At 42.2% G+C, this 12,608-nt stretch overlaps 1 protein-coding gene across 2 annotated transcripts in view; it reads right to left on the bottom strand.

Annotated features, from left to right (window-relative positions):
* Positions 1-3,312: 3,312 nt before the first annotated feature.
* Positions 3,313-12,608, bottom strand: part of GALNT3 (polypeptide N-acetylgalactosaminyltransferase 3) — a 36,980-nt gene continuing 27,684 nt past the window's right edge. For both annotated transcript variants that reach the window (XM_083152064.1, XM_083152067.1), the window contains exons 7-11: positions 12,015-12,215; positions 10,598-10,729; positions 9,600-9,704; positions 6,044-6,196; positions 3,313-3,773 (exon numbers count right to left, since the gene is read on the bottom strand). In XM_083152064.1, coding sequence (XP_083008190.1) covers positions 3,651-3,773; positions 6,044-6,196; positions 9,600-9,704; positions 10,598-10,729; positions 12,015-12,215 — 714 coding nt within the window. In that variant the 3' untranslated portion in view covers positions 3,313-3,650. The remainder of the gene's footprint in view (positions 3,774-6,043; positions 6,197-9,599; positions 9,705-10,597; positions 10,730-12,014; positions 12,216-12,608) is intronic.

Here is a 12,608-nt window from a genome sequence, read left to right as displayed (position 1 = left end):
TATATGATAAAGTTACAAACCTGACTTATCCACATTACATGACTTTGGTAATATAAACAAGTCTTCCGTGCCACACTATATCTATTATAAATAATAACGGTGATAACGGGTAGTGGGGTCCTGCTAGGTGAGGATTCTTATCCTTTTTAAAAATCACTATTTGTTGTCTTACGTGTTGTCCAGTCCTTTTTATATCTTCGCAACTATTTTAAATGAACTCAATAAAAGTGATGTTTTACTAAGTATTATTTCTCTAGGTGCACCAAGAAAAGGCACTCTTTTCTGTCCTCCTTAAAATATCCTGTCTGTGCCTCTGGTAGCACACCCTCGCATTTACATATATTCAATTAATCAATTATGCTATGAGGGTCCACCCGTTTGTTACAATAAATCTACCTCTGTGCGACTGACAAACCTTTCTCTAAACCCTCATTTAGACTCCTTTAAAGCTTTTAAAGTATAGAAATGGTTACTAATGAGAATGAAGTCTATCAGTTTCCTAGTAAATAGTCACTTCATTGAGGCCCTGTGGTGTTATGCATCATGCGGACATCTACAAAATGTCAACTTGTTCACAATGTCGATGCCTAAAATGTCGCCATGAGAAATGTAGTCGGTCAACATGATAACTATTGACCCACCATACGACATCCATTTTTCCCAACCTAGATTGCTATTAGCACAATATTTAATGTATAATGAACCTGTATATCCACATTTTTGTCACAGAGGTACAAGGGTATTATAATAAGTAAGGTAACAATACCTCTCATGTGTGTTATGTTATCTATTTAATTCTAATTTCCCACCATAGCAGGTAGACCACGGCTTCCCATGACCATTAGCCTCATAGTCATACTGTCCCAACATCAGCTGTAAGATGGCGGGGCTGGTAAAAAACATGTTCAAACATTGAGGGGCGTAGTGTGATCCAATTTCTGTGTCTTAAGGGCACATGAGCAGTTGATATTTATCGGCAACTTGATGAGGTGTAACATCACGGAAACTGGTTTGGGTTTGTTGCACTGCTTTTGATAATGACAGAATAGATGTTCAAGAAGAGCAAATCTACAATCGGGACCCTAACCTACAGCCCTGACTTGAAGTCTCTGAATAAGAACCCAGGTTGAAGGCAATTCACAATGGAGGGTGAGATACAGCAAGCCGTCAGGTCATGGCTTCAAGTGCTTGACATGGATTTCTGGTAAGCGGGATAGATGCCTTGGTGTACTGTTGAAAATAATACTAAAGGTGCCCATACAGTAGGGCGATATGTATGCGCTTTGGTCACATATTATGCGATTGCTGTGATAAAATCGCATAAAATGCACGTTTTGGACATCAGGTCCGATGCGATGCATGGTCCTGTGCACAATGCATCAGAGCTACTGGGTCGCAAGTGCTGCACGTAGGATGGGTCACATCACAGCCAAGCCAGGCAGGCTTGGCTGGGATCGCATACAATACATCCTATGCAAAAAGGACCGCATATGAGGTATCCTATGCAATCCTGCCACCCGGGAAGCTGCCAGGTGGTTCAATCAGAAACGCAAACGGCTTTATTGGCCAGGTATACTAGGAATTTGTTTTCGGTTTTCTGTGCAGCAGCAAGGAGGGTACCAAGTTAACAGTATAAACAATATCAAGGGGGATTGTGTGCAATTTCTCCCATCAGATGTCACACAGGTGTATGGCCAGCTTTAGATAAGTATGAGGACTATGTGTAAAAATAATTTGTACCAATATGTGGGTAAAACCAGCAGTAGTGCAGATAAGTATCTTTATAAGGCAATACCTGCCTTCAGCACTGTAGGGCAAGATTTGGGCACAAATATCCTGGATTAATGTACACTTGCCTTTTGAATAAACAGCACAAAACCAATGGATACAATCTAGCTATGGCAAACAAAATACTTTGCACTCTGCTTGAGTCAAGCGAATACCTCCCAATAAATAAATATACAGTAGGATGATATTATAACTGCCTCCTATCTGAATCACACTTAAATTCATACCAGTAGTAAAACAGAGGCTTCAAAATAAAATAAATATAATTGTACTTTCAGGAGTACATTATCAATTATCCCAACACATCAGCGCAACTTCTAGATTATTGCATTTGAAGGAAAACATCCTTCATTTTCTCCTGTTGCCAAAGTTTGCTTTTAAATATACAAGCTGCCAAGCATAATTAGATAGCCCTGCTACTCCATGGCCCTTATTCTGATCGGTGCGGATATATCCGCGTGCGTTCGGCCCGCCAATGTTTTGTGTCTGCGCATGTGCAGAGGCGTCTCTGCGCATGTGCGAGCGGGGCGTACGGCCAAATTCCGCATGATATGTGAACACTCCGAACAGGGGGTGGAGAGGGGCGTGAAGGGCTATTTGGGCTCATTACCATATGCATACGCCCCGCGTTTCATGGGAGTTCCCATGAAAACGCTGGGCGTACGTATGGTAATGCGGCCGTGACGCACGTGTAGGGGGCGGACATATGACATCGCCGGATGTCAGCTGCCCGCCCAGATCTCTGCTTTTGCACGGAAAAATGTCCGTGTGGTCTGAGGTTGCGGGTGCTGGTGGAGCACTCGGTCCTGCATTCGATGGTCTGCGACCATCGAATGATGGGGGAGGTTCCCTTAGATGGAGGAGGCGTATTCCGTGAAAAATACACGTGCGGTCCGTTCGGACAGCTTCTTACCGCATACGGACGGAGTTGGCGATCCGTATGGAAGGCGGGGTTTCGCACGCACGGTCCTGGCCGCATAATCGGCTCCGACCGCACCGATCAGAATAAGGGCCCATGTGTGCAGAGGACTAAAACTCCCTATTTTACTTTGGAGGTTATTCTGGTTGGCTCACAAGGCCTTGCTTGTCCACCAGACACTGTCCGCCCCCCCCCCCCCCCTTCCCCGGCACGTCGTGATCCCCGTAATGTTTTGCATAAACATTCATTCGCAGCCTTGGGTCCAGGGGAAAAAATAATTTGATGCTCGGCAACCACCTAATGATTTCTCCAGCGCTCGCAGATCTGAGACATCTCTGTGGTACAGTATCTCAGATTTGCAGGTACCCTGTGTGGGAAGCGGGGGACAGATCCTCTGATGTCAGCTGCCCGCCCCCCCCCCACGTCATCTGTAAATTACTATGAGAACGCCCAGCGTTTTCCTGGGAATGCCCTTGAAACGCTGGGCGTTCTCATGAGCAAATCCCACGGCCTGCCGCCCACTGTTGTGTGCGAGCGCCCGGCAAATATTCTATTTGCCTTGGCCGCTCGCACACAGCGGCTGCACATGCGCATAAATGACTATGCACAAGCGGAGTAGCAAAAAATGAGTCCCCCGTGGAATGCGTGGGGGAGCGATTAAATTGGAATCACCCACTTTACCTCAGGGTACAATATTATTATAAACCCTATCACCTCAATCTAACCTAAAAACAACTATAATGTAAACACAAAGATAATAAAAACAGATTTAAAACATTCTTTGGCATCTGGAGTTGTTATAATATTCAGAGCATTACTAAAGTAACAACAGTCTCTGCTTTTGTTTAAGTATTCAGTATTACTTATTGCATAAGATTTTAGTGTTTTCCATGTTTTTTTTTTTTTTATATCACAGTGTTAAAAAGATAAATTCATTGGTTTCTTATATGCTTTGTCGGAACACCCATTGTTGAAAAGGGTCAGAGGGGTTGCATGGTATAAGGCTTGGATTCTCGCCATTTCCCGTCAGGCACATATTATATGCAGGATTGTAGAGTGCCTCATCCTGGAAAAAGGAACAAAAGGAAAGTCATACATTAACTACTCTTTACTTTTATTGCAGTTGTAGGTGATGTAGTCAAGTATAGTGGGAACTACAAAATGGTTTCAGAATGTCACCAAAGGAAAACAGGAGACTGCACTCTCCAAAAGTGAATAGTGTATTAAATCACCACAAAAAATGTGCAAAAAAAGTCAGTGCTCACAGGGTTTAATCCAGCATTGGTCAGATGCACATATGGAGGAGTGGAGATCATAGGCATACAAGGGGAGGTAGAAGCGAGAGGTACTCCTGCGGAGAGGGATAGGGGACACAACTGGGAAGATAGGTCGGGGTCATTCATGGGATTGGTGCAGATGTACTATGGTATATGATAGGTGTACTGTGGTATATGATAGGTGTACTGTGGGATATGATAGGTGCACATGGAGAGTTAGGAGACCTATTCATGGGGGAATCAGAGACATACATGGTGAGACAACAGGCAGATGTATATAGGTGGAGGGGAGATGATAGGTGCAAATTGGGAGACAGGAGGTTGAGGCACTCATGGGGAGGGGATGCAGAGGCACTCATGGCAAAGAATTTCATATATCATGGATGACTCATGGAAGCAGATGAAAAGGAGCATTAAGGAGAGATGGAGGCAGAGACATATGCAAATGATGAGCTGTGATCATTTCCTGAAGCCTATCAGAGAAAAGCTAATTTAGTACCACTCTTGGCCATTGTGTGCAGTGTAGAGCACTACTATTCTGCTCTTATTGAAATGGAACAGTCACTCTTTAAAAATAATTTTTTCTTTAAAAATAATTTTTTCTTTATAGATTAATGTTTCATACACATAACCTTCCTAGACAAATGAATGCCCCTGTAGGAGCTCGCAGCCCCCTGCACCCCCCAACCTTGCCCATCTCTCCGATGTAGAGATGGGCAGGGTTTCCGTCCCCCGCCAGCCCAAAAAACGGGACACGCATGCTTGTGAGATGCTCATGCTTCCCAGTCAGATGGAGCGCCTCTCTGCTGGCGATCCCCACCGCTGAATGAGAGGCGCTCCATCTATATATTCCACTTTAAGACCAAACCATACTTTGCTCATTACCTCCGCTGAAGAATTTTTAGGAGGTCTCCACACCTACTTTCAATATTTAGAGTGTAATAATTAGAAAGGAGAGAATTCCCTTTTTTTTGTTAAAGCGGCAATCATTTACATGGCATAAACAACCTGTTTTCAGTCTAAATGATTGCTGCTTTAAAAAAAAAAAAAAGGGGGAAACTCTCACTTTCTGATTCTCACACCCTATTACATTTGGCCAATAGTGTTATTTGCAAGCTTTGGGAAGGGCTTTGCATATTCAAGGGATCATATGTCAAACATAGAAATACAGTTTCAAACTGCAAAAAGCAACAGCAAGCCAGAATCATGTTCTAAAATGTTTACATATATAATATTCTGGTATGGTCCTGTCTAGGTGCAGTGTATTGATAAACGTATTCTGTTCTATCCAGGAGGAAAACAGGCTTGGGGCTGTTGAGATAAATTTTATACTGTTGCACAGCAGAAGAGACAAAAGTGGAAATTTGGCCACAGTAATTTACCGCGGGCTAGTAGTACCCCTGTGGATATTCAATTAGTCCCGAAAGCAGAACTTAAAAAGGGACTTTTTTCAGGTCCCCCAATGCGATAGTGCTGCAATCCCAGAACTTATCCCAGATTCAAAGAGTTAATGACTGAAACCAGTTTAATTTAACAAACAGGAAAAAGTGTCTCTTATATAAAAGCCCCAGGTGTTACAGCTTGCAGTTAGGAAATTTAATTAAAATTTGGATTGACTGGGTAGTAGTGATGCCAGCATGGTCACCATCTTTACTGCACATTTTAGTGACCATTCAGCGATAAAGTGTCTTTCTAATACCCCATTTACACCAAGGCAAAAACCCGGGTTTTTGCCTCGTGGACCCGGGTCATCGTTGGTGCAAAAGGTGTACTGGAAAAAAAAAAAAAAGGGTAAATTTTCCCAGGAATCCTACCCTGGTCCTTACAACTGTCAACAAATTGGAGAGGCTTGTAACTCAGAATCAACCCTTACCAACATGAGTGGCATCTTTGTGTGATTTAAATAGCTGTTGTACTTCAGATTTCATACTTGCCTGTTATAAACAACCTTAGCAGGAGGTCTTAATAGAACGTAGCTGCGCGTTTTTGTCAATGACAGAAAAAGCACCATGATGATTTGTTGAGGGCAACAAACAAACAAGAAAACAAATAAACAGACCTTTCGAAACTCCCACTTTTCCTCTGGTTGAACAGATGTGCCTCTGCCTTTGTAGGTACACTTTTTGAGCATCACTGGTCCCTTACTAGCCCAAAGACATAGTTCCTTTTGGATATTATGCCGAATTTCATGATTTGATGTATATTCAAAATACTGCAGAAACACAAAAAGAAAAGGAAAACACCAACTCAATATATCATAATCAAAATTGAAAGCAGACTATTAAAGGATTAATAGAGAAAAGACTGGTGGCCTGCTATACCACGGGTCAGCAGTGGAGTAGAGGTCTGCTGTACCATGGGTCAGCAGAGGAATGAAGGCCTAATAGAGACTGACCAGCTAAAAATTGGAAGCCTGCTATACCATGAGCCAACATAGGACTGGAGGCCTACTATACCACTGGCTACCATATTATTAGTGGCATGCTAGATCAGGGTTGCCTACTTTTGAAAAGTCATTTCAGGGAGAAAGGTAACAGCCAGGGGGAAGGCCCTGCGTCGGCAGGGGGCGGGCCTTGTGTCGCAAGGGGGACCAGGTAAGTATGAAAAAAATATATGAACAACTCCCTTATCCAAAATGCTCGTAGTCCCGAGCATTTCGGATAAGGGTTACTCAACCTGTATAATTTTATCTGCACTTCTTTCACATGTCAAAACTCTCTTGCCCTTAGGACAGTGGTTCCCAAATGTTGTGCCCAGGCTCCTTAAGTTGGCTTGAGGCACTTACAGGCATACTTGTCTACTCTATGGTGTGGGAGGCTCCTGGAAAATCAGATCCCCCTTCTGGCAAACCTCCAGCATTTACCTGCTAAATATCTGATGTTTTATGGGGGAACTGGCTGGCTACATGTTTGGTACATACATAACATGACATAATATGTAATTTGCATACTTTACCATAAAGTAGGCATAGAGCAACCCACAGGCGGCAACCCACAACCCAATGGACAATGCATGGGACACTACTGTTGGTCGCATAGCATATGCATACAGTAGCTCTGCTGTGCGTCACGTACCTGCCAGCCAGCAGGGAGCAGCCACCGCCCAGCAGCCCACACCAGACAGAAAGCAGCCTCCATCCCAGCCCCGCAGCCTCCAGATGAGGCAGAGTCACTGGTCAGCGCTAACTTGTCTCCAGTGACAGCTGAGGATCTCGCCCTGTGCACGGCAGGGGAATGTCACTCCCCGCTTCTTCCTGCCTCTGCCGCCGGTGGCATCATCTGCCTCAGTCATCGCATCCGCTACCTAGTGAGCACACACGCGGAAGCTGCGGGAGAAAGGGGTGCTCTTCCGGGAGTTCGTGAGATGTCCCAGGATTTTGGGAGTCTCACGGACATTCCGGGAGAGTCGGCAACCCTGTGCTAGATACTGGCTAGTGCAAGAAGTAAAACAGGTGTATTCACACTATTTACATTAACATTTCATACATTGATTGCACATTTCCTAAGTGCTGAACACATACAATTACACAAAAAGTAGAGAAGTCATGTACCCCAACCATGATAATAACTGGCCTGTCCTCTTACTTATAGACCTAAGTAATGTTTATACAACTCACCAGCTTCTCTTTAATAGGGAACGTTGACAGGGTTTAGTATAATTTGCCGGCAACCGGGATCTTGGCAGTCACAATCCAAGCAGCAGTATCCTGGCCGCCGGATGGGAAGGGGGGGCACACAGACGCCCCTTGCGGGCACGGTGGCTCGCTTCACTGGCGACAAGGTTCTATTCCCACTCTTTGAGGGTCATGGATGAATAGACCCTGTGCATCAGGATTCTGGCTGGCGGTAATGGCAGCAGTCAAGATTTCGGCGTAAGGATGGTGACCGCCGGGATCCTGAATGTCAGCACTTGGGTCTATTTATGCTTTGGTCAGATGTCTATTGGTGCCTGAATCTATTTACTGGTTTAACATGGAATGTATAATCCACTGACTGTGCAGCATTACCTTGCCTTTCTTTCCTTTATCTATACCTCCTACAAAAATTGAATGTGTTTACAAAATTAAACAAATGGGGGGGGGGGGGGGGGGGGGCTAATTAAATCATGCCATAGCCCAGTGGTTCCCAAACTTTATTGAATCATAGCGCCTATCAGAATGTTATTTCACATCACCCCTAGTGCAAAGGTTTCTCATTGAGAAGATCACAAAAAAAATATTAAATTAAGTCAATTGTTTTTATATCTCATCCTTAGGGTCAGTTATGTAGTAATGGACATGATTCACTTCTGTTTGTCCACAATTTTCCTATTACCTTTGGTCATAAATAATTGATATTGTTAATGGACCACCAATCCAGGGCACCCCTGCAGGTCCTTCAAGGCACCCCAGGGTGCCACTGCACACAGTTTGGGAACCACTGCCATAGCCTATGAAACCTTTAAGTATTACATGATCTGATTATGTTATGATAGTTATGCCATTGTTCATAAACAATCATGTGAAGGAGGGTCTATATGTTCATACTTCATTGCAGGAGTAATATATCCCATAGCTACTGAGGCACAGGCTAAGGAAACCATGGGCCATTTTACTGGTTTAGAAATATAGCATGACTATTAAATATTATTTTTTATTTAAAGAAACCAACATGTCATATACCAACTGATACATTTGGTTAAGTTACCCAGAGAAAACAGAATAAAACTACTAATCAAAGTTTAAAGCTATGGGTGCACCACAGGGGTATTGAGAGGAGAGGATGAATGTGCAGTCTCCATTCGGGCCCCTTCCTATGTACCTTAATGAATGAGCACAAGATAGAGTTTTGCGAAGATCTCTTGGCAAACGGTGTGGCAGCCATTTTCCCCAGAAATGTCCGACAACATTTTTCCAGTGATCTGTGCAACGCACACCCTTCTCCCATTATAGATATGGCACTGGGGTGTACTGAAAGTGCCAGCTGCTTGTCCATCCATAACATGGGTGCAAAATTCACACAACATAATGTATGTTAAAAATGATCTGAAACCTGAAATTTCTTCATATTTTTCATATTTATTGACTGTGACCGGTATGTAACCCTGTCTTAACCCCTTCAGTGGCACTTCCGAGAATTTTCCGGGGTTTGCACCAGTGCGCAGACTGGCAAACCTGGAAAATTTTTGGGAGTGCCGCTGCCTGCGTGCCCTCTTGCTGGGTAGCGCCGCTGAGCTGAGCACAGAGATAAAGTGCCGCACTCAGCTTCAGCGGCTGACCAGCCCTGCCTCCATCCCCCAGCTGTGTGTGGCGTGACCTTGTATCTTCACACCGTACAAAGCCAGGTTTCCGGGGGCGGGGTCGGACAGCGGCTAATGGACAGTTCTGGGGTTGTAGTGATGGGGTCTTTTTTTATAGGGAGTGCTCACCAGAAAAAACTCGCCCAGTGGGGAGCGCTCCCTAAACAAAAAAACAACACTGAAGGGGTTAATTTGCTTCTACCCTCCCTAACTCTATGACAACCTCCACTCCCTTTTCTTTATTTCGGATTTAAAAACACATTTAAAAAAAATATCCAAAATTAAATTTTGCACATGAAAACGAAGAAAAAAAAAACAGATTAATATAGATATCTTACCTGGTTACCCCCAAGTCCATGACAACTGTACAATATTGGAGGCTTGTCCCCCTGGCTATTATCTCCTCCAGCATCCAAACACCATCCTTTGCCTATATTTTGTATCTGCAAGGAAGAGAAAAAGTAGACAATGAATATATGTCTGTTGTAGGCTGCATGAAAATACATTCTTACTCTGTCATTATATTAATCATAACAGTGTGAGTCAATGCAGAAAAAACCTCCCACATAATGATCTTGAGATGTTATAGGGTAACTACGTACTGGCTAGAATCGTTTAAATACTGGGTAGGACCCACCCTTTGGCCAAAACAGCCTGAATTGGCATAGACTCTGCAAGGCGAGTCCTTAGTGTATCTTAGCTATTACATAAACTTTTTACCAAGACTGTCAAAATGAAGGAACTTAAGGTACTTGTTTCCTAGCACTGCGCCCCCGATGTCCATCGTACGCCAGTGCATCGCATGCCATATAGCCGCATACGATGCAATGCGTTTTGTAATTGTACAAGCACCCTGATGGGTGCTTACAATGTTAAATGCACCCCCCACGCCACCCCTACTATCAATGCAAAGGCAAAGCGCAAACCCAAAGAGTGGTGAGCACAGCGGTACGCGTCCTCCGACTTTTCATACCCCCACTATCCACGTCGGCGTGGAGTTGATTTTAAATAGTGTGGCGAGCCCGAAGCGTGAAAAAAAAAAAAGATTAACATGTGAATATAGTGTAGGTGATAGCCACCTGCGGGACCACGCATCGCTATCCCTCAGGGACATAGACATGGAGCGATCCATGCTTAATTGGGCTAAAATCACCCATGTGTATGCCTCCTAAGTGTATCAGTCTTTATTATTAAGCAAAATATATATTTTTTATCAATGACTATTGCAAGACTATGCATGGCATAAAAAACGCATGGCAACGGCTGATGACTTCTTAGTATAATGTGGAGACAATTCTGTTTTATTGAATGGATTTATAAGAGTCTTAGAACTTACATCACCATAGATGAGTGGGTTAAGGTCTGGTACATATATTTCAGGATAGACATTTTTCAGGTACCATGTAAAGTTCTTGCACTGGAGGTTTTTACGCAAGCTGAATCTCTTAGATAAATCTCCATAAGATTTCTGTCAAAACAACAATAACAATTTCCATATGTAAATACAAATAGTATGTCATGATTTTGTTCCCACATAATTAAAAATAACAAATAACAAGATCTATTGTTATTAGAGCCAAGAGAGGAGACGAGGAAAAAGAAGAAAAAAAAACTATTTTTGTGGGGTCCCTTAAATCGCAGAAAAATGTCCTTAATATAAATACAGTTTCAAAACATAATCATTTTTAATGAATATGCATTCAAATAGAGCATCATGGTTTCCTTATCACAAACAAAAACGCTGCAAAATATTTGAAATAATATAAAGCTAAATGCGCTTATGGGTTTGGCCTCAGTATCAAAGACAATCTATTGTCAGATATATTGACTGTCTATCTGGAAACTGTAGATCTATCAACTGGAACCACTGCTCAAAATGGCCATACATTTTTTTATAAAATCTAATTTGCAGAACATCATTATGTTTGGAACTGGAGCGCCAGGTCTAGCTGTAATGGTGTGTGTGTGGTTAACTTTCATTCTAGCACCCTGCATGGGTTATGAAAGGAAGCTAGAGTGAACATTAGTTATATAGAATGGATGTAGTCCATATGCCGGCACTCAACATCCCGATATGGGTAACCATTACACGTCACTTTAAACAAACTGAAAATTAGGAGTTTACAAACTGCAAATTTGAGATGAAAGAAGTCAATCAAGATTTATTCTAAAATAAATTTACTAAGTGGCAGGATTTGAACTTGGTATTATAATTTATAAGGATTTGAACTTGGTTGCAAACATGTTGCCGCCAAATACACCCAAGGAAAGGAGTTGCCCATTAGAGGTATTCTGGGTAAAAGTACTGTCCTTGCTTACAGAATATATATATATATATATATATATATATATATATATATATATATATATATATATATATATATATATATATATATATATATATATATATATATATATATATATATATATATATATATATATATATATACACACAGTATATATATATCCCGTAATTCTACCACTAAACAAGCTTTTTCACCATTTACTAACAGCCAGGTACTGTAGCTGACTGAATGGATAAAAGGTTTGTGCTACAACAAGAGAGAACAGAATGATATAGGAATGAAGATAGATTAGAGGAAGACACAATTGGAAACTTAAGCATTACCCCATCTTCTATACTACTTAGAACATATGCATTCAATTTAAATATACTGCACATTACATAAACACATCTAAACTACACACCTACAAAAGGGAAGAAAGAAAAAAGCACAAATGGTTACATCTACCTGTTGCACAATGTTTGCCGCTTCACGATTCCTCCGATAGAATATTTCTTTGTAATCATCCATCCACACCTCAGCCAGGCGGACCTGGTTCCGGATGATCACTTGGGTACCTTTAGGAAAGGTGTGAGGACTCTTACTGCGGAACACATGGCCAACAACGGCACACGGCAGGATCTCTAGCTGTCCACCACACTGCCACACCTGGTCCAAAATACATATTATTATTACAACCGCCTTACAAATTAAGAGTCAATTCACTTTTTGGCATATAATTAAATTTGCTTTAGCGTTCACTAACATTTGATACTAACATATACAAACTATTCAGTTTCTGAAAGCCCTCCAACTAGTTAGATCGCAAACCAATTAAGAATCAAAATGTTATTGTTTGATTACAATTATAGTCAGTTGGAGAAAAAAAAAAGGAGGTACCTGGGCAGAAAGTAAGGGGAAAAGCCTCCGTGGCAACTGTTGTGTCACTGACAGAGACAATCTCTGCTTATCATACATGCAAATCTCCCCAAATGTCCCGCTTTTAGTTAATCTTCTAGTTTAATATAACTGCACCAATTCTGGGACAATTACAAGGAATAT

Source organism: Crinia signifera, chromosome 7, assembly GCF_055691185.1.
Source record: "Crinia signifera chromosome 7, ASM5569118v1, whole genome shotgun sequence".
NCBI classification, from domain to species: Eukaryota; Metazoa; Chordata; class Amphibia; order Anura; family Myobatrachidae; genus Crinia; species Crinia signifera.
This window is presented reverse-complemented; position numbering and strand designations above follow the sequence as displayed.